The 22,917-nt window shown below is 44.7% G+C and overlaps 1 protein-coding gene across 1 annotated transcript in view; it reads left to right on the plus strand.

Moving 5' to 3' along the window:
* Positions 1–22,917, plus strand: part of SPTBN5 (spectrin beta, non-erythrocytic 5) — a 149,910-nt gene that overhangs the window by 42,555 nt on the left and 84,438 nt on the right. The window contains exons 22-34 of the mRNA XM_073350339.1: positions 1,495–1,594; positions 2,952–3,122; positions 3,606–3,770; positions 4,243–4,469; positions 6,656–6,842; positions 7,821–8,021; positions 9,496–9,612; positions 11,038–11,201; positions 12,899–13,031; positions 15,902–16,047; positions 17,808–17,922; positions 20,306–20,416; positions 21,809–21,988. Coding sequence (XP_073206440.1) covers positions 1,495–1,594; positions 2,952–3,122; positions 3,606–3,770; positions 4,243–4,469; positions 6,656–6,842; positions 7,821–8,021; positions 9,496–9,612; positions 11,038–11,201; positions 12,899–13,031; positions 15,902–16,047; positions 17,808–17,922; positions 20,306–20,416; positions 21,809–21,988 — 2,017 coding nt within the window. The remainder of the gene's footprint in view (positions 1–1,494; positions 1,595–2,951; positions 3,123–3,605; positions 3,771–4,242; positions 4,470–6,655; positions 6,843–7,820; positions 8,022–9,495; positions 9,613–11,037; positions 11,202–12,898; positions 13,032–15,901; positions 16,048–17,807; positions 17,923–20,305; positions 20,417–21,808; positions 21,989–22,917) is intronic.

Consider the following 22,917-nt stretch of genomic DNA (forward strand, 5'->3'; position numbering starts at 1 on the left):
ATTATGCTTAAAGTTGCTTGGACTGGCTCTGGTGTCTAGTGCCATGACAAACTGTGGCATAGTTCAATTTTAAACATGAAAAGAGAGAGGGTGTGCATTTGGCAGTTTCCCAAAATGAATTCGTATTGGCAAATAGCCAAAAGACACACAAGAGTACAAAGCTGTACTTACTTGGTGAAGGCTGTGTTTGTCACTGTATTGCATTATCGCGCGCTTAAATGTTATTGGACCACATTCTGCTTAGGAGAGATTAGTGGGGAGGGGAGGAGCACAGCTGAGCACGGTGAGAATCCAAAGAAAAATTAGGATGAGAAATGGAGCAAAGTAAAGAAAAACAACAACAAGGAAATACAGAGGAACTATGGGAACATGGATAGGAGGTGAAAGAGAAATTCTAATGCAAAAGTATGGTGCCCTTGCCTGAGCTGTAGTGGAAGATGTGTTTGCGCCTGTTGAGTCTTTTCCCCGGTTCTTGTAGCATAGGTCTCCATTTTGTCCTAAAGGCATGTCTGTTTGTCGTTCAATTGCCTCGCTCCAAAGAAAACAACCGTGGGCCAGATACTCAGCTGGTGTAAATTAGTGTGTTTCCATCAGCTTCAATGGAACTGTTGATTTACGCCAACGGAGGATCGGTTCCATGTGTTTAAATTAGAGGAAGATGTCTTATGAACTCAAGTGCCCCAAAAATGAACCGTAGAGTTTTACAAACCTTTGAACCCATATGCTCAGGGTTTAGCTGATCGCCATATTTGGGGTCGGGAAGGAATTTTCCTCCAGGGCAGATTGGAAGAGGCCCTGAAGGTTTTCCGCCTTCCTCTGTAGCATGGGGCACAGGTCACTTGCTGGAGGATTCTCTGCTCCTTGAAGTCTTTAAACCACGATTTGAAGAAGTCAATAGCTCAGACATAGGTGAGAGGTTTTTCGCAGGAGTGGGTGGGTGAGATTCTGTGGCCTGCATTGTGCAGGAGGTCGGACTAGATGATCATAATGGTCCCTTCTGCCCTTAGTATCTATGAACTACATCCTTCATTTTTTCATCACTTGAAGTCTTAAAATAAAATATTTGTGAGGGTGGGAGTGAATTAAACACAAAGCTTTTCAGGGCAGGGACTGTATCAACTTACAGTAAGGTACTGTGCCCAACACATTTGGGGAGCTACCATAATACCAATAGTGCTTAATAATAATCATAAGACTGCCCACCCCCAGTCCATCTATCCCTTTCCCACCTATCTCCACATGAGAGGCGGTCGCTACCCAGTGGAGCTGCCGTTCTCCCACACACACAACCTCTCAATCTTGGAAAACCCAGCACGGTTGTGCAAAGGGATGGGGTAGTGAGCCTTACACACACACCCTTACTCTTAGCAACAGCATCTAGCCCAAAGTTCTAGCAATAAAGAATGACCAAGGAAACCAAGACGGATCAGTGCCATTGCCTTGTCATCATTCTAGATAGGGGAATTAAAGCTCTGTGTCGTATTTTCTCTGCAGGATCGAGGAGAGAATGGCTACATTCCAGGACCGATGGGAACGACTGAGACAGAGTAATGAACAGAAAAAAAGGAAGCTGTTTGCATCTCTTCAGCTGCAGGTGAAAGGGCTGATGCACTAGAGCTGACCAGAGGAAACCTTGGGACTGCAGTAATTTAACACTGTCTGTTGCCTTGAGCCAAGGCTAAAAATATTGACCACTCTCCCTGTTCCCAGCCACAGCCCACTTCACCTCGGAGCAGGAAGTTAGGAAATGTTGACCCCACATATAGGCTGACTAGAGTATTGGCAAATACATTAAGAACTCATTTAACACTGTCGGAGTGATCAGAGAATATCTACTAGGCCATAGTGAAGTATACCGTGAGTTGAATTAATACAAGAAATGAAAACATTTAATGAAAAACCACCTGGGTATCTTGATCACTAGATAATGTCCTTGTGAACGTCACCCTGGGCTCATATGTTAATGCTTCACTGTGGGTTGGTGCTCCCACAGAAAATTATAACTGGGGAGAAGAAGCTGATACTCCAGAACCAGTGGGAGGAAGCCTCTGGTTCAGATTCTTGCTGTGGTAGGAAAATTTCTTTCTAAAACATTAAGCCTGATTCTGCTCTCACTTACACCAGTGTTAATCAAGAGTACTCCATTGATGTAAATGTGGCTACATGGTTGCAAAAGTGGTGTATTGGCAGTAAGAGCAGAGCTGGCCTGTTTGGGTTTTTTGGTCACATTTTCCTTAACGATCATTCTACCACACAGACAAGGAAATAATTTGTCTTATGGGATCTGATTTTCAAAGGGGCCTCAACCTGACCTTTGTTTATGTATGCACAACTTTGCATTTTCCTCTCTGCATTCTGTAGACTCTAGTCATTAAAGTTTTTCACTTGGAATGGTCATGGGGAATTGGGGAAATCCTTAACAGGATTCTTTTAGTTACCCCAAAAGTTCTTCAAATTAAAGTTTCTATAATATATGTGTAACATAATGGGGAAGCATTGTTATTACATTGCTCCTAGCCATATTTTTCATGTGAAATGGAATGTCATGAATGGTATTTGGGCTTCCCACCGTGGAGCTGCATAGTATAATGGTGGTCACCTCTTTTATAAATCCATTTTCTGCTTGAAAACTGAGTCTTCACTGGTTACTGAAAGCAGTGGGGTAGGAAATATTGTCCAAAGGAGGAAACACGGATATTACATTAGGGCTGCAAAAGATTGTCCAAGTCTGTCAGCAATCCAGGATTGTGATCCATCAATGCAGGGCGCTGATTATGCAAATTGTCTTTCAGACTAAAAGAAACTGGGCTCCCCAACACTTAGATAAAATAAGGACCGAATATTTTCTGCAGGAGTTCCCAGAATCCACTGTAGTGGATCAATCAAGTAGTGTCCTTGAGTCTGTGTACAATCAGGAGTTAAATATATTTAATCCTAACTGTCCCTAATAGGAGTTCAACCGTGATGTTGCTGAGCTGCTGATATGGATGGAAGAGAAGTACAAGATTGCATCAGATGAGTCCTATCGTGACCCAACAAATATCCTGCGCAAACTGAAGTGGCATGAGGCTGCTGAGAAGGAAATGATGGCAAACAAGAAGCACTTTGCAGAGCTGATAATGGTGAGGGTGGATTCATTGTTGGAAAAGGTTTATCAGCTTGGCCAGTGTTCGATAGGTTTGGTTCTATTTGCAAAGTGCCTTTCTTGGTTGATTATAGGAGCCTGTAAAACAGCACAGTAGCCAACACAGCCAGTCGCACCACAGATACGTCTTTGATTAAGTGATGGTCTTGATTACTTTTTAACACCAAGTTTGCAAATCTTAGCATGGCAGGTAAAGGTGTGGTGGGGTGAAGACAAATTATATACAGTGAGGGAGTTATTATTTTGTCTGGTTATTTTCCTGTGATAGTGGTAATTTCAGATGGGGCTCAGCAATGTGAATCATTCCATGTTTTTCGGTATGGTAGGTTTGATGTAGGAGAAAGCTTCAGGCTGCATGGTATTAATTGGAAAGAAACAAACACAAGTATCAAAGTTGTTAAGATTAGAATTGATTGTGCCCCTTTTTGAGACCTTTGAATAATAAAATATATTTCCTCAGATTGGAAATCAGCTGATTCAAGATGACCATTATGCTGCAGATTCTATCCGGGACAAGATGTCAGAGCTGAAGAAGAAGTGGGAGAAATTGTACAACAAGATGTTAGAGCGAGGAGACAAACTGAGACAGGCCGGACAGCAAGAACAGCTGATGGAACTCCTCCAGGTCAGGTGGTGATTGATTTCAGAGGGGAGGGACTGGGCTGATCTGTTGCTCTCCATGTTGTCAGTTGCCACAGAAAGCTCATCACAAAGATTTGGAAACAGAGCAGCCCCTAAAGATCCCATCCTGTTGAAGACTTAATTTTAGATTTTCCCAGCACCAAAGCGATAATTGTCACACGGGGAGTTTTATATGGCCTCAGCATACCAAGGATCCTAAGCTTGTAGGAGAATGAAGTAAGAAAGCCTCCAGGCTGTGAAGTTGTGCATTACCATCACTAAGGGAACTCTGGCGGTGGTGCAACTACAGTTGTGGATCTCTGAGCGTAAAGATATTGTTAAATATTTTGTCACTTGAAATATTCCAAGGGTTGGATTTTGGGAAACCTGTTTAAGGGGCTGGGACAGGGATAAACGTGAAAAAAATGTACACCTCAAAATGTTCCAGGAAGCACATGTTCATCTGCTCCTTGTAGGATGCAAAAAAGAAGATAGAAAAGATTGAGAAGGTTCTTCAGGATGCAGAGACAGGCCATGACCTGCGCTCCAGCCGCAATCTGCTCAAGCAGCACAGTCAACTGGAAAAGGAGACGGGGGAGTTGTCTGAGAAAATGAACTCCATTGTGTCCTGTGCCAAGAAAATGGCAACCAATCATTTTGATTCCCAAAAGATTCTGGATGAGACACAGAAATATCTGGAAAGGTGAGCGAGTGTTCTCTCGCTTGTTGGGAGAAATGAATTAGTGGCAGAGCTCGGAACAGAACTTTAGTTCTTGATTCCTCATCTCCTGTTCTAACCACTAGAAAAGACTGTCTCTCAGCCAGCCAGCCAGGCATTCCTTCTGCTACAAGCTTCTGCCACAAAACTATGTTAACACACTTCAGTTTTACAACTGCCTGCTCCCCTGCCTCAGGTTCTGCTAGTGACCCTCAATCTGCGACACTCCTGCCATTCCAGTCCTTGGCTTCCTTGCCAATCTTACCAAATTCTTGCTAAAGTGTGAGGTAGTCCAACATTTAATGGTAACTAGGTTCAGACCATTACAACTCATTTTGCTTGTGAACTGAGACTGATTTGAACCAACGTCTCCAAAAGTGAATCTCATTTCCCCCACAAACACACTAATTTAACACAATAACAATGTCAAAAAGTAAATTCCAGTTTCCTGTATTCCCAACGCTGGTTAAGATGGAGCAGAATTGATTGTTTAGAGTGGGTGTTAAACTGTACTCCTGCTTTCTAAATCTGTTTGCAGGGCTGGATTAAAGAATTTTAGGGCCCTGTGCACTCTGGTAATTGGGGGCCTGCCATAGTGGTGTGGGTGTCCCTGGGAGGTTGGGGGTAGGGTTTTGCCCCCTGGCATGGGAGGCCTTGGAGGGGGGAATTGTGCCCACCCTGAAGTCACTCTACAGTGTCTCCTGTCCTACAGGGCTGGTCCCACTCTCCATTCTGGCCCATTGGCTCTTGCCACAGCATTCAGACAGAGCCCTCCTCCTGTGATGCCCTGCCCCCTTTGTGGCCCTAGGTTGTTGGGTTTTTTTTTTTCTGTCTATGTGGGTTGGTTTGTTTGTTTTTAACCGTGTCATCAGACTCCCTGAGTTGGGGGCCCTGTGCAAGTGCACCAACTGCACACAGATTAATGTAGGATTGCCTGCTGGGGCTGCGAATGATATGGGCCCGTGGTGCCCATACTCCATCAATATTCAGGGCACGGGGCCTGGCTCCACCGATGTTCAGGGCCAGGTCTCTCCCCCGGCCCCGTCTGCTGCCCCCATGCGCCTCTCCCAAACGACCCTGCCTGAGCCCTGGGCAGCGTGCGGCTTCCCCCTGCTGCTCTGTGCTGTACTCCGTTCTGCCGACTCCTGGCATCAACTGCCGCCGCAGGGTCCTAGCACCCCGCACCACTAGTGCTGGGGCAGGCTGACCCAGGCTGACGCTGACCATGACCCTGCCCTTCCACCTCCAATGGATGGACCCTTCCCTTTTCCAACGGGACCCTCCACCAGCACCGGGGGGCCCCTGCCCGCAGTCCCCACTCCTGCCCCACGCTGGGCAAGGGGAAGCCCCATCCCTCACCCCCAGTGAGGCTACAGTGAGGGGCAGCAGTAGGGGAGGAGGCGCATGCGTGATGGCAGCCCTCTTCCCCCGGCACCCACCACTGGGGAGGCGAGGGGGATTCCTGGACCTGAGAGGGGCCCTAGGAGCACGTGCAGTGACAGTGGTGCAAGGTGAGTGTGCTGCTGGGGAGGAGAGTGGGGTCCCTCCACCGGAGCTCGCTGCTACCGGCAGGGAGAGAGCTGGGTGGAGTACTCCTCTTTGGCCCCAGCCCCGGGGCACCTGCCTGCACCCCAAACTCCTCATCCCCAGTCCTGCCCCATCCCAGAGGCTGCACCCCAAGCCAGAGCCGGCCCTGATCCCCCGCCTGCACGGTGACCCCCTCATCCCCAGCCCCACCTCGCAGCCCTCACTGCCACCCCCCAACCCTCTTCCTGAGCCCTTCCAACACCCCAAATCCCTCATCACCAGCATCACCCCAGAGCCCTCACATTTTTACATTATTTAAAAAAATATATATCAGCTTACAAGGCAGGTGTGGGGGGTGGGACTTGGACCCGTTCTGGGCACGACCAAAAATTATACAAACCTGCTACCCCTGCCTGCCTGCTCTCCTTTGTAATGTGTACACTTACCATATCACATAACTTACATACAGATATGTGTGCCAAGAGCAGCCCTACTGAGAAGGCATTCTGTATGTGTACAGTGCCAGTCAGGGAGAGTTAGTAGCATGGGAAAGTGTCTGGCCTGTCAGAGCCTGCACTGCAGGTTCACAGGTGATTCCCTCAGATGACTCTGGAGATAACTGCACTTTAACATGTGATCCTCAGGTTTAAGTCTTTGCAGGTGCCTCTTGATGAGAGGCACCAGCTGCTGCAGGCAACAGTGGATCTGTACCAGTTCTACCATTACTATGACATGGAGATGAATTGGATCAGTGAACGATTGCTCATTGCCAACTCCACCAACTGTGGCAAGTCCTTGGATATGGCTCAAAGCCTGCTCCACAAACACAAGGTAACTGCTTTCTGTTACCCCTTCTATAGGTGTGATGGGAGCAAAGTGTATATCAGACACCCTATTGCCCCCACACCTAGAAACCTACAGCTACACATTTCTCTTTTGCCACCCAGAATGCCGTTACAAATGAGCCCACTAAGCAGAAGGAGACAACTGTTATTAAAGCTAAACTCTCCCTGGCATGCAATCTCGAGAACTAAATATTTGACACTGTCCCAGTTAAGTAATTCCAATAACTTGAGACATGCATATGATCCAGCCATATAATGGAGGATTTTCAGAGTGAACATGGAATTTCTGATGAAACTGAAGTATCTATCAATTCCTGCAGAAACCATTCTTCTCACAGTATTATGAGGAAATCACTAGTTTTGCATTAAAAATTCTTAGACTGATGCATTACACACTAAATATAATGAATGATTTTGCTCTTTTCTGGGTGGAATACTTCTGCTATTCCTTGCTTGCTTGTGTTTTGACTATATAATTACTATTCTCATCAGGGAGTTAGTGTCAGAGAGAGATGCATGCACACTGCAGTCTCCAGGACAACATAAAACAGATATTTAAACTTCACTCTAGTGCGATGACTGACATAAAAACTTTTGAAGACAGCAGTGTAACTGTGAAATGACAGTTTAACAGAGTAAGATTTCTGTGGAATTTGCTTTGTGGTTTTTAGTTGTCTTTCACAGATATCTGTTAGCCCTGCTGCTTTCTAGCCTTAGCAGACAGCATCATGCTGATGAGCTAGACTCTGGTGCACGTGTTCCTCTTCTATTGGCAACAGAAGGTTGCATTTTGGTAGGTTACCCCAGAAGCAGCTCATCTTAAGGGAGCATCTAGATAGAGACCCACTGTGTCTTGCAAACTATGTACGCGCTTCTAATTTCCCACTTCTGACAACTGTGCTCCACTTTCTTGCATACTGTCCTGCCCTCACTTACTCTTCTCTCCCTCTCTCCCCCACCCTAGGAATTACAGGCAGAAGTGAATGCCCACAAACAGCAAGTTCAGAGGGTGTTGGAGAAGGGAAAGACTGTGACTGGGTGCAAGCACTCTTCATTTCAGAGAATAAAGGAGAAATGCCAGGAGCTCAGCAACAGCTGGGCGGAGCTGGAGAAGGCCTGTGAAGAGAGGCTGAAGCAGCTGCAGCGTTCTGTTGGCTTCCAGCAGGTATGGCTCACAGCAAAGTGACACCAACGTTTTTTTGGGCTAAGAGGAGAACAAAGTGATTTACACAGAAAGCAAACCTGGTTTAAGGTCTCAGGCCATTAGGGCTGAAATTCGCTTCCTCCACATAAAGCCAGAGCACTGTGGGTGGTGGGCACTGGGCAGGACTGGGGAGGCGGGTCGGGATGCAGAGCTGTAGCAGTGTCTCCTATCGGAATTTGGTATTCTAGTCGCCTGGAGCACTAGCTACAGCCTGGCCCCACCACTCGCTCGGTGAGATAGGACAACTGGATCCATATCATTGCAGGTCTTTTGGTTCCTGCCTGGTCTGCTCCTATTTCACCACCATCTCTGCCCTCCTCTCCAGTCAGTGGGCCTTATCCCAACGCTCTGAAGTCACTGGAGGGAATTCCTTTGACTTCAGTGGGATGTGGATCAGGCCCTATGTATAACAGATCCCCTTAGTGGTGCACATGGGGTACACATGTTCCCCTTACTAGCCACTTGGATTGGCAGTATCCACACACAGCCCCAAATTGGGGTTTCAGTGGTGCAGAGGGCCTTAAACTGGCCCTCCATGCCAGAGTAAATTTCACCCTAACAAAAGATGGGCCAAAGTTTCAAAGGCAAGCATTTAAAATGAGCCTGTTAAAAATTGCACATGAATACTCTTCTGGCTAATCCAGATTTTCTGTCATATATGGGTAATTAGCAGGGCAGTAACCCAGTTTGCATATACATTTTTTCCACAAAGGTGTATGCACAAAGTTTGCTGGTGCACCTCAAACACTTGCCATTGATAATCTGGCCACATCTGTGTCTCATTTTCCCCACTGTGAAAGAGGTATAACACTTTGCCTTCATGGTAGAGGTGTTATGAGGCCCTATAGTATTTATAAAGTACTTTGATCTCCTCAGAAAAGGGGAGTATATAAGTGCAAAGTTGGTGTTATAGAGTGCCAGGCACCAACAGTGAAAAGGTCAAGCGAAAGCAGCAAATACTGGATACTGATGTGAAGGGAAAGAGCTGGGGCACTCAAAATTAATTCTAGGGGTTTAATACCCTAAAAGAGGCCTTTCTTAAAATGAGATCCTCCAGATCTGGCCTTGTCCTTCTGCACAAGTTTTGATACAACAGTGTGTCCAAGATCCTGCTAGTATATTGCAGGCAGTAACAATAAAACCAGTCCCTGTAGCTTAACTTGCTATCTGAAAGAGCATCTTCTTGAGTAAAAGGGCTAAAAGCTAACCCTTTGTGCCCCTGCACCTATTACTGAGCACAAATGGTGCTTACACAGGTCTGCAGCCTAGAATATGTGGAAACAGTGAAGGACATGATATCATCCAGAATTGAATTTCTTGAGATTGACCCCCAAAGGAACAGTTTATTTTATAGTGCAATCTGCAGTTAGAGTTTATCAGATTGAAGGAGAGACATTAACATTGTGAGGGAAATAACTGTATTTTTAATTGGTAGTTTTTACTGAATACCTCAGACCTGGAGACTTGGGTATCAGAAAAGCTTCCATTTGTGACCAGCAAAGACTATGGCAAAGATGAGGCTGCAACTCTGAAACTCCTCAAGAAACACAAGGTAACTGAGTGTTATTGCCAAGGTAATTATTCTTGAGGAATGTAGCATAGACCATTCAGAGACTATAGTGGTCCCTCCTAGTCAGGGGAGCCTGCTTGGGACGAACTGTAGGAAAGATCCTGACTTAAAGGGTTTGAAGATTGAGTGTCTGTCTTTGGAGAAGGCTGGCTCTTATAGATAAAGCAATGGTTTAATGGCAAATTTTTCTTGGTCTTTGTGTGTCATTCCTTGGAATAGCAGAGTCTAGGAGTGACACAGAGGTAGTTCACAGGCCCTGGGAGTAAAAGAAATGTCTCACATTGTTTAACACCATTAATTCTGACTGATTAAAGAGCGATGATGCAGGCTGCTGAGGACTTCTCAGTCTGTCTCAACTTAAAGTATGTTCAGGATGCAGGATGTTGAGGGCAGGGGCTATAAAGCAAGGGGTGGGAGGAATGCAGGGACCATCCATTCTTTAACAGGGACATAAAGAACTTTTCATCCCCAAACCCAGTTCTGGGTGGTAGAAGTTTTAAAATGAAGAAACATGTAGAATGACGTCTCTCACTCCAAAGGAAGCCGGGCCATTCATCCCATGCCATTTTACACACACTGAGCATGAAAAGGATCTTTTTCAGATTAGGGGTGGAAAAATATTTTCTCTGTGTACCTTTAGAAATCCATTCATTTCTCTTTCTTTCCCCTAGTTCACTGGTGAGCAGCCGAAGGTTGCCCACCACTGCCCTGGTTGGTTTTCCCCAAAGTTAATGTCAGGGAAGGCTTCCTTCCTAAGCAGTGCCCTGCTTAAATTCTCTATGGTGGCAGCATGGTCTGCCAGATTGTCTGTCTGAAGCTTTCTACTGATCGGATCAACAAGGGGTCTGACTATCTAGAGGATTTTTTTAATTTTATTTTCAGTTGCTTGAAACTGACATGTCTGCAATTCAGAATTGATTTGTCTGTGTGCATTCACACTAATCCCTGGATCAGTACTGGAAGGACAAACTCAATGTACTGTTGCATCTGGAAAGAGCTTGACTTGGAAAACAAAACTGAGAGATCTGGAGTCTCATTTCTATGAGCAAAGCACCAACTATGTCTTGCTGTGCAGTGTTTAGTCACAAAGGGAGATAGGGATGCCCTACTTTGCTCCAGAGTTGAAAACAGAGATAGATTAGTCATTATTCTGGGAATATCTTTCCCTTTCCAGCCATGTAGCAGGCCTCTCTAGTTGTGTTTATTTGCTTAGGCGTTGTATTTTTTATGAAAAAGTTAGTAAAAATATTAACTAAGAATGTTTGTGTCAGGGAAAGCCTGTATCCTGCTTTGGAAATCTGGACTTCTCCTTTTGGTGCCTCACTGGTCATGGCTGACGCTGCTGCCAAGGTTAATGGACTGTAGGGACTGGGTAACTTACTCTGCTATTTTTTTTCTTGCTATCAGGCATTGGAACATGAAATTGAGGTTTACAAGAATTTGATGCTAGAGCTGGGTAAAACTGCCAAAACCCTTCCTCTCCCTGGCTCCATCCAGTTTGATGAGGTTGATGCCCCACAGGAACAAGTTCACTCTAAGCTCCGGGAGTTACTGGAGCTGGCCACAGCAAGGTATGGGCTAGAAAAATAATTGTCTCTACTACCTGCCTCTTCTGGGTCCCTTAATGCATCCTGGGTTTGATTCAAAGGCCATTGCAGGCAGTGGAGTCTTTCCACTGATCTCAGTGGGCTTTGGATCATGCCCCATATCTCTTCTGTCTGTTTCATTGTGAGATCTCCAGGAAATGGACTGTCTATATTTGTATCCTGTGCAGTACTGAGGTGCTACACAAATAATTATAAAAAAAAGAACTGTACATTTGTTGCACCTGAGCTGTTCAATAAGATTTCTTTACTATTGAAGATGCTAATTCCTCCCATTTCCCCTTTTCTGTTCTTCATCCTCGAGCAAAGTGATTTTGGATTCTGGATTATCTCACATACTTATTCATCTGCCTGCTTGTTGGAGTCTAACTTCACAGGTGGAACAAAGGAATTGTATTTCTGGAAGTGGTGCCTATTGTTTTCTTGGTGCGTTACCCAAATGGACAGATGTAATGATAGAATTACACCTTCCCTTAAGACTGAGGATTTGTTAATACAAGAGGGCTTTCATCCTGTAATATTAGTCACTTCCCCCATTTATGACTAGATGCTCAAAACCAAGAGAGCTGGATTATGCCTAAGATTTTTAGACTCTCCAAATTTAGCACTAGGAAGAAGCAAATATATACCTGAATTGTTTAATTTCTTGCCCCACAGAAATGTCGTTCAGAGAGAGCCAGGAAGTTCGTAAGATTAGTAATGAGACATGCCTAGTTGAAAGTTGGAATTTACAGAGGCACAGGAAGTTCTGATACGTCAACAATTGTTTTCAGCCTGATTCCTCACAAAAAAGTTGAAACATTGAAATTGTTCATGGAATGGAAAGTTCAGAAAAAAATGAATTGTCAAATATTTGGTTTTGGTGTGATGGGCAGAATAGCAATGATTTGTTTGGTCTCATTTTGACATTGAACAGTGTGAGCGTGAGCTGCTCTGGTGCCTCATCTGGTCTTCACTGGCTGGACTATGTCTCCCAGGATGCACAGTTGTGATTCAAACAGAGGAGAGACAGCAGTGCATCACTGGGAGATTTATCTTCAGGAAGAACACCAAATATTGGGAGACTTGCAATAAAGTCCCAAGAGTTGGGGGAATACTGCCATTTCCATGGTTCTGATTGGCCAGGCACATTAACAGCTGGAAAGTTGGTCTATTTTATCTCCACCTAGTCCTTAAAAGATGTTTGACTGTACCACTAGAGACCTAAACAATCTGGCAATCTTTGCTCAGGGAAGTGCAGCGAATTGTGGGAATGTTGCTTGTTGGGCAACATTAGCAGAGCTACGTAAGGTGATTTTCCCAGCACTTGCCTCGCTGAGCCTCACTCTATGTAGTGTGGATTTCCTTCTCACTTTCGTAAGTATCGCATTTATCCGTAGAAATAAAAATGATCAGGAAAAAATGGAGGGAATTTTCCTGTGCTGTGGCTAGTATCCGGGCAGAGCAAAGCTCAGTTAGCCAATGCTGGGGAATGGTAAAGAGGTTGACAGAGCTACAGGCTACCATCCTTCAAACTTGATTTCCAGTCTTTGGGGTTATTGTGAGAACTCTCAGATCATGAACCTAATTTTCTTTCTTGGAGAGAGCCCCTCATTCTCTTCCTTATTTTATGCATTGTGTAGATATTTATATTCCGATTTCTCCCTGTTGCTCTCTCTAAACAGAGGGAAGAAGCTAGATGAAACTCTTGGTCTGCATGAGTATCTGAGGGAGTATGAGGACCTGCAGGACTGGATCAATCAGCAGAGGCAGGTGGCCAGCTCTGATGATTATGGCAGTGATTATGAACATGTCCTGGTGAGTTAATGGTAACAAACACAAGCAAAGTTTACCTGATTTCATACTGTAAAAATGTCAGGTATGGAGTGTGACTGTGTATAAAGAAAAAAAAAGTCCTCTGACCACACGCTGCTAGTTGTCATCTCTCACCCTGCATTGGAACCCATACGGGGTATCATTAAGTAGTTATGACCCATACTCGATGGTGACCGCACCCTGAAAGGAATCTTTCCCCAATCCCCTCTTCCAGCCTTCCAACAACCCTTGAATCTCTCCAAGGTCATCATCAGAAGCAAGCTCCCCACAGAGTAGTACCCACCAACTCAAAGTGGCACCAGACCCTCCCAGAATAGCAGATGCAAAACCTGCAAGACATATTTCCACTGCTACAATGATCAACACCCCCCACAACACACCTTTTAAGATCCGGGGGTCTACATATGCCTATCACAACATGTGCTGTACCTCAGGCAGTGCACCATACGACCCAATAACAGCTATGGGGGTGAAACCAGACAGACACTTTGCTTTCAAATGAATTTACACAGAAAAATGATAACAGACAAGATCACCACATCACCCGTGGGCAAACACTTTTCACGAAACAGTCACTCCATATCTGACCTCTCAGTCCTCATCCTCAAAGGAAACCTGCACAACACTTTTAAAAGACAAGCCTGGGAGCTTAAATTCATAACTTTGTTAGACATGAAAAATCATAGACTGACTACTAGAGACACTGGATTTATGGCTGATTACAACAATCTATAACCCACTGACCCACCTTTGTCCTCCAACTTCAGAAGTATTAACTGCCCACTTCACCTTGAATGGTCTCTTGCAACATGTTGACTCCTTATGTTAAACAATCTGTTTCACCTTGTGTTTAGCTGTGACACTCTGAGTACCTTTCCCAGACCTAAATAAGAGCTCTTGTGTAAGCTGGAAAGCTTGTATCTTTCACCAGCAGAAGTTGGTCCAATAAAAGATGTTACCTCATCTATTTTGTCTCTGTAAAGTATGTCATAGTTAGTGAAAATCATGACAGCAGTATGGATGGGGGTAGAAGAGAGGAGAGGAATGAAGGTAATAAAATAAGGAATAACGCTGATCAAGAGAAAATGCAAATGAGCTATTAAAGGAAAAAATAACAACACTTAGAAAATAAAAGTTTCATTGGCTGTAACAGGCTGGCAGGGTTGACTAACACGTCCACCCTATTACAAGAGGAGCTGGCTAAAAAAGAGCTAAGTGAGTGTTGACTCCTGTTAAAAGAGGTTGGGAGTAGTCCTCGGAGGAAGGGGTAAGTGAAATGAGCTAGGCCTGAGAAGAAGGTTTACATCAGAATTGTGAAGGAAGCCTGAGGCGAAGGCTTCAGATGGGAGGGTTTTCTGTATAACTGTTCAAAACTATTTGTTGTGAGACTTTGTTTTCTGAAACACTGGTATTTTGCGTGGCTGATTAAGTTATATTCATTAGGGTTGACCTTGGTAGGAGTGGCTTTCATTCAGTGCCTAGCTGACAGAAGTCTACATCACAAAAACCACCGACACAGTTGGCACTGTAGTTGTTAGAGCATGGATTGAATAGACCATGGAGACTGAGCTATGTCCCATCCTAAGTGGGGTTCACTTACCATAACATGCTTGTGCTGTACCCTGTTTGGAGAATAAAGAGTGGACTTTGGTCAATCACTGAATTTTATTATAATGGAAAATTTTTCCAAGGGAAATAACTGAAGCAATAGCATTAAAGACAGTTACAGTTTAGTAACACTTAAATGCTGAAGAGGTCTTGTGTAGGCCTTCTGCACAAGGGTGATGTTCACCATTAGGAGATTACTACTACTTAGAGGATAGTCCTAATTGGTATACGAGAGGTAGACTAGATGACCCATGAGGGATTTTCTAGCCCTGACAGTCACTGCATGGTTATGTCATTTACGTCATACTATTTCATAATATACAGTCCATTCCTTCCAAGGTTCTCAAAGTGCATCGTGAACATTAATGAATGATTTTCAATTGGTGATGAGCCAGAATTGGAACTCTGACTCCAACTCCTGCCACAAACATTTTCAGCAGGAGTTTTGGAATTGATTACAGGACTGGATCTGTGCACAGTGACTTGGGTCTGTCTCTGTAATGAGTCATACTGGAACACTGAATCCTAAAATGCCTATGCTTTGGGAAATTGAGATTTGGATCCACTCCCAGTGCTGAGCATTGTGGCTCAGGTCCACTCTATATTTTGATCACCAGATACTTAAAGTAGTGTCCATTTAATAGATTTTGGTCACAAATATTAATGGGTAGACATCTAACTACCTATCTTCATCTACCATTGAAGTCTGTAGGAGCTGTTAGGTGCTCACCACTCTTGAAAATCAAGCCACTCATTTAGGCCACTCACTTTATATACCCCTTTTAAAAAAACCTTGGCTTGTGCAAAATTGTGTCCACAAACATGGAGGTTGGACTGAGGCGGACTGAAAATTTAGCACTGAATATACATGTGTATTCATACCTTATGTGTATATTATTTAATAATATGAACTCAATTTAATTTTCATTGTATGTTTGCAATAAGTTAGATCGGGTGTCCAGTTATTTTTTATTTTGGGATGCTTCTACCATTTGCAATATGCTCTCTGCCTCTACCTGCATCGTAGAGCTAGCAACATTCTTTCATTTTTCTAGCTAATCTATAGACCTTTTTGGTCTTTTAGAGCAAAATTATTTACTCACAGTCAAGCTTCATGTCCCTAAGGTCACCTGCCAATTGCTTGCCGTTAGGCTATATTCAGTAGGCTGCTGAGCAGATATCCACATGGAACAGTAGCTTCCCAAACCAAGTCTGATCCCTGTTTTTTGTTCCTCTTTCAAAAGCATCTTTGTGCCAAATATGATACGTTCCAGCACCAGATGGAAATGGCTGCTAAGAGAGTTGCAGCTTACCAGCAGCTGGCAGAGAACTTGTTGGACCACGGGCATTCAGAATCCAGACAGATCCAGCAGAGGCAGAAGGAGCTACGGTAAGAGACTAGTGGTGGCTCTTTTCTTCATTCTTCTTTCAGTTCCTACCTCGGGGGACCAAATGGGAAGAAATCCAGGAAAGTGGAAGACATGCCCACACAATTCATTAGTTAATAAATGTACGACAATGAGGACCAGAAAGGAGATGTGGCTTGTTCTGAAATGATGCCAGTGGCAACTTCATTGGCACGGGACAGCCAACATGCTTTATTCTTTAAAAAAATCATCATAGTATCAGCTTTCTGATTTGGCAGCTCGTGCAGTGGACCAGAGACCTTTAACAAGCAGTATCAGTGAGAGTCCTGTGTCATTTTAAAGGGAATCATTTAACTGGGCTGCTAGGAGGTTAGTTGTGTCTTTATGATCCAGTTGGCATGGTCAGTGAATAGAGCACTCGACTGGGATTCAGACCTAGGTTCTCTTCCCAGCTCTGCCACTGCCTGCTGGATGATCTTGGGCAAGTCATTCCCCCCACTCTGTGCCTCAGTTTCCCCAGCTTTGAAATGAGGATCATGAAGCTGACCTCCTTTATAAAATACTTGGAGACCTATTGAGAAAAGTGCTATGAAAGTGCTAGGTATAAAAAAAGTCAAAACATTGAAATTGTTCATGGATCAGATAAAAACTGTGGTTGAATTGAGCTGAACTAGGCTGGTATTCCACAGAGGCACATAATTTCTGCAGAATGTTACCTTTCACTTAAAAAGAATGGAGGCCCTGGATTCTCAGTTACACTAGGGCCTCTTTACCCTGCCACCAAGGTGTAAGGGGGCCTTAGCATAAATGAGAAGTCAGGACTACCTTGCTATTACTAGTGGTTGTGAAGACAACCTTCCAAACATGAATGAATCTAATGCAGCCTTTCAGAATCTGACAGTTAGAGTTAATATCATGGAGACGTGCGAGCTGCCCCATTCATCTCAGTGCATGGTAACACTGAAGGCTAATAGGGACTATTTAAATGTCAGCATTGTTCACAGTCTCTCTGCTGATTATCTGAAACATCAAGCTGCTCCAGGATTGTGGCGGGAGCTTAAGCAGAGTAACACCACTCTTTTTCCTCCCCTCTCTCACTCTCCATCTGTAGTCACACAGACAGATTTAGTTTTTCTGAGCATTCTAAAAAAATAATGTTTTTCTGTTTGAGTGTGTTCATTCTTCAGGTATGCTCACAAGCCCTCCTTTTATACATACTCATCTGACTTTGTCATGCTTCTAATTTTACCTTTTAGGCTCTCCCTCCCTGGTTCTCATATTTTCATTCTCCTGTTGTGGACTATGATACACATGAGATGGGCCCTTCGCCTACCCGCAAACCAAAATCCAGTCCAGGAAGTAGAAATCTGAATCTCTTAGAAATTTAATAGCACCTAAACCATTTGGCTTCAATCATCCTATTACACATTACAAATAAAATGTAAAAAAGCCTGCTGTGGCATAAACTGCTCACAAAAATACAGTGCAACTGAGTGGGAGATTTACCTTTTATTTTTGTTGACTGCCTTTCTGTTGCTACCTCCTTTGGATCCTACTATGGCATGTATTTGAATAGCCTACATTTGACCTTGACAGGAACTGTTGTAAGATTGACTCAGTGATGGGAAACACTCACTGTTGCAAGGGAATCGCCTCACCCAGGCATGGTGGCTGAAGCAAGAGACTAAACAGGGGTCTTTTTAAAATTGTTGCTCCTCCTATTCATCTTATTTGTCTCCATTTCACACCCTTGCATGGTCTGTTTCTCCATGGCCCTTTGCAGGAACTCCTGGGAAGAGTTGTTGGAGATGACCTGGTTACGAGGCGAGCGACTGAAGGATGCGGAGGCAATTCACAAGAGTTACCAAGACCTGACAGATGCCCTCACCCACATTGAGGTAAAAATCATGGTGAAAAACATAGGAGGTGGGTCTTTAATTTCTGCCTAGTGCTGTAAGGGTCTCTAGGACACCCACCATTCCTACCTTTGGCTTGTTGAGTTTCCCTGCAGAAAAGACCCATACCTCACAAGCCACTCTGACCAGAAGTGCTGACAAAGACACCTGTGGAATCCCTCAAAGACTGAACTTGATCTGCTGGCAGGAGCAGCTGCTGGAGCTGTATAAGTCACTAAACACCTGCCAAGCTGTGTGAGCAGCAAGAGGCTGAGCCTGGACTAAATTGCCTCATATTGCAGCACATACTCTCATGCTAGTTCTAGTCCATCACGCCAGAGTAAAAAGGCCTTGTTGTTCACTGCCTCATTGGGCTCCCCTTTACAGCATTGGCTCTCTCTACACTAGAGAGAGTATTTTCCAACAAAAAGGCATCTCCTTAAGTGTGAATCAGAGGAGGAAATCCAACATGGCTTCCAATGAGCAAAGCAGTAGGATTTTGCTACTTTATGAGCTGGATTTTCCACTTACTCACACTGTCATAATTCTGTTGACTTAAATTGAGTTACTCCTGATTTGAGCTATTGTAAGTGAGTGGAGAATCCATCCCCTTATCTCACGAGATACTACCTGGGATTTTGAGAGACTGTGCATATGCGTAAACGTACTAGTAGTTAATTTTGTGACAAAAGTGCTGGACTGAAAGCTCTACAGCCTAGACTCTTGGTTTATCCATAGGTTTGGGTCAGCCCAGCCAGCGGCAATGTTTCCCTCAGGCTGCCCTGCTAATGGACCTCAATGGTAACCTGGATGTACTACACCTAAGGTTAGAATGGTCATTCCATAGTCATGACCATTCATTCGTTGGGCTCTCAGCTGAGACTGCGGCGAACCGGTGGCGGTTGTAATGATGGTTTGTAGGTTGCGAAGGCCTGTTGTCAAAGAAGTGGACTGAGACCCTCAACTAATTACCAATGCCTCTTCTGAGTAGGTCATCAGGTGCCACTATAAGAGCTATTCAAGGCCTACCGTTGTCACAAGCCTGGTCAGACTTTTATTTCCATGGGCTGAGAGGTAGTCATGCATCATAGCACACAGTGCTACTTCTAGTCCATTTGGCCAGCCTAAAAGGTATTGTATGCCCCACTGCCTGATTGTGTTCATCTGTCTTTTCTAGAACATTACCATTTTACATGTTGAAAAGAATTCTTGGCAACCAAATGCAAGGGATTCTCCGAATAATTTTGTTTTTAAACCAAAAGGGTCAGTCCAGGGTAGATCTCAACATACTTGATGAATTGTCTGCTGCTCTGTGTGTCTCTGGATACCCCTTGTGTCAGTGGGTCATCTTTCTCTTACTCTTACCGCATGGGTCTTCAGTAGCCTGTGTACATAGAGCCTTCAGCACTTCAGTACAGACCTCTACCATTTCCGCTAAAGTTACTCCATTAAGTGGAGCAGTAGTAGGCTATTATCCTTTAGTGGCCTGACCACTAGGGGGAGCTGTAACACACACTGCCAGTGGGTTACACTCAGAATCCATATAATGTCTTAGGGCCAGATTCTGCAAGCTTTATATTGAGCAATACCTTTGAACAGTCCCCGTAAGAAGTCCTTACTTGCAGACAGGGCCGGATTTACACCTTATGCGCCCCTAGGCACAGCATCTTCAGCACCCTCCCTCCCCCTGCCTACAGCTGACCTTCATGTTTTCCGTAAAAAATGAAACAAAACAAAATATAAACACAGCCTCCCCAGGAAGGCACGAGACCCTCCGCCATGCACGGCGCTCTCAGCCCGAGCCAGGGCACAGCTCACCTACCCCAGGCGAGGTGCAAGGTGGGGACTGTACCTCTCCCCATGGCGAGCAGTTTCCCAGTTGTCTTCCATCCCTCCTACAGCATGACACGGCAGCCGTGCTCTGGCTCCGCCCGTGAATGGGGCACCAGTCATGCCCCTTCTTCTCCCTCCCCGGCAAGGGGTGGAGGCAGCAGGGTGGCCGAGATTGGAAAGGGGCTGGTACACTCCCAGCACTTTCAGCAGCCGCCCCACCTGGCCACAGCTCACAGCGCCCCCAGGCGGGTTGACTCAGACACTCACCCTGCTCCAGCCCCACACACTGGGCAGCCACCAACCCATGCCAGGAACCTGGCCGCCCGCAGGGGAGCTGTATATATTAACTTTTACCCCACTTTTAACTTTTAGGCACCCCTAGAATGCCAACGCCCCTAGGCATGTGCCTATTGTGCCTAATTGGAAATCCAGCCCTGCTTGCAGAGTAAGATAGGTCCCCTGTAACATGAGTAAAGCTCTCAGAAGTGGACTCTTAATGTTTGTGCCTTGGGGTGTTCATTAACAAAGCTCCTATTAACTCTTTCCTTGCTAGGAGAAGTCCAAGAGCATCCCCGATGACACTGCTAAGGACATGAGTGGCGTGCAGTCCCAGCTACGCAAACATGCGGCCCTTGAACACGAGCTCCTAGGGAATGAGCAGCAGGTGAGATCAGTCACTCACACTCTTTAATGTGCAGCCAACAGCCTGGATTCCAAGCCAGCTCCAGCAACGCTTTCCCACAATTAACTTGTCTGTCAGAGCCTGGAATGGTCTCCCTCAAAGCCTGCTCTTTCTTTTAATGTCTTTGAGTATCGGTGATAGGTATGAAGTGGGTGATTTAAAACATTAAAAACAAGACAGGCTTTATAATTCGGGCTGACTCTGAAATGGATCAGAAGGTTGATTCTGATAACCACTTGAAATGGGTGCTTATGCCAGGCTTATCCCTCCTGTCAAAAGCATCCCACTATTCATTGGATGCCTCTCTCGTCGGATGAGAGAGGCATCCAATGAATAGTGAGATGCTTTTTCCATTGCTGTGCCCAGCAATGGATTCACCAGCTGGTTAGAGGGAGTTATGGAAGGGGAGAGGGAGGTGGGAGCTCACTGGGATAGACTTTAGGAATTCTGACAGGTTTAGGAGGTTGGAGAGAGGAGGGCAAGTTGGGAATATGAGGCTGGGGCTTGTTATACAAACTTTTTAAAAGGCTCAGGTCACGAAAAGTGCTGTTATTCAGACAGAGTCCTGTTTTGTCCAAAGAGACATGCTTGGCTCTGGCTGTAAGAATGAAATTCATGCAGTTTGTCTCTTGGTAACCCAGTTTAATAAATGCAACATCAGAGTACTGACAATATGTTACATTGACATTACTAAGGCAGCATACCACTGAAAGGGCAAGGGCTTGACACCTAGACCTTGGGCTATCCATAAGGAATGGCACACTGGAATTAACCAAACCAGCTGCATGAGACCTTTAAAGGGAAATGAGGCAAGACAAATATCCATAAAGAACCTTTCAGAGTAACAGCCGTGTTAGTCTGTATTCGCAAAAAGAAAAGGAGTACTTGTGGCACCTTAGAGACTAACCAATTTATTTGAGCATGAGCATGCTCAAATAAATTGGTTAGTCTCTAAGGTGCCTCAAGTACTCCTTTTCTTTTTTCATAAAGAACCTATCTGTGATAAATCTAAACAGCCCCTATCCAAAACAGGGTAGGGACATTTGTTCTCCTGGGATAGTCATATCTGACACATCCCTCACCGCCTCCCATTTTTACAAATGGGACAGTGGAAAGAGGAGCTGTGACCTGAAATAGGTAATGAGACATTTGCACTGCTGTGATGAACCTCAGCAGACATCGGATGTCACTGTTACTGTCACTATAGTTATATGTGACTATAGCTGGCACAGGAGAAAACTTTCTTCTGAAGAGTGTAATTTGAATTCTGATGCCTTATGCAGTTGATATAGGTCTTATCATTTCTGTGATGCTAACTGGCCCTCCATGATCTTCCCCTTCTTAACCTGCATGATGACTTTCTCCCCACTGCAGCTGCAGGAGCTGATTGATGCTGCAGGCAGTGTGCTGGCCCGGTGCTCTGAGAGACAGGTGGCAGACCTGCAAGCGAAGCAGCAAGCAGTAGTGGAGAACTGGGAGTCCCTGAAGTCTAAAGTGGAACAGCGCAGGGAACATTTGGAACAGGCCTGCAAGCTTTACCAATTTCAAGCAGATGTGAGCACTCCTGCCTTTCTGTATTTTCATTGTCTATTAATGCACAAAGAAATCTGACTTCATGTTATGTGAGCATGAGCATGTGTGTCTGGCACACAGGTCTATGTGACAGAATGTGAGCACAGACAGGTGTTTGTGCATGCCATTTGCTAAGTGTATGAGAGCTCACAGTTGTGAGTATATATTAGTAGATGGGGAAATATTGTGCCAGTGTGCAAGGGATGTTCATATGTGGACATATATGAGGGTGTATGTTTTGTAGGGCAACTGGCAGAAGTTGACATAAATGTGCAGGTGGAGAAGGAGGTAAACCTAATTTTCTCAGAGTGTGAGCACCTGCAAAATCCCATTGAAGTCGATCGTAATTGCTAATCCTCAGTATCTCTGCAAACCAACACCTGTCTGTCCATGTAAGCATGAGCGTTGATAAGGGAATGGACAAGTGGATGATTCTGTGGGTGTCATCTGTATGTGCATGTATATAGGGGAATGAGTGACAATGGACCATTTCAACATTTTGTTTCTAATCGGCAGTTTCAAAACAAAATATCAATTGGAATCAACTTCGGAAGTATTTTTGTTTTGACCCAAACCATTTTTTTCCAGTTCTGATTTAATAAGAAAAACTGAAAAATTCAGATTTGGTTGCAAATTAACCAAATATTTCGGGGGATTTCTTTGGTTCAGCCACTGAACTGAAAGATCAATTATTTGCTCAGCTCTAGGAATGACCCCACGGTGCTGTAGGCAGCTGGTGCAGAGGATAGCATGCTGAGTTCTGGCTCACTGCCAAATGCCCCCAAGTTCTGGTGAGCACAAAGGGTCATGCTGCTTCCCTTCTTTCTAGCTGTGCTGAGTGCTCTTCGGGGCCATTGAAATTATGTGAAAGGCAGTTGTAACAAATAAGAGGTAATATTTTTACTTTGTTG

The sequence above is a fragment of the Lepidochelys kempii genome, chromosome 6, assembly GCF_965140265.1.
Source record: "Lepidochelys kempii isolate rLepKem1 chromosome 6, rLepKem1.hap2, whole genome shotgun sequence".
NCBI classification, from domain to species: Eukaryota; Metazoa; Chordata; order Testudines; family Cheloniidae; genus Lepidochelys; species Lepidochelys kempii.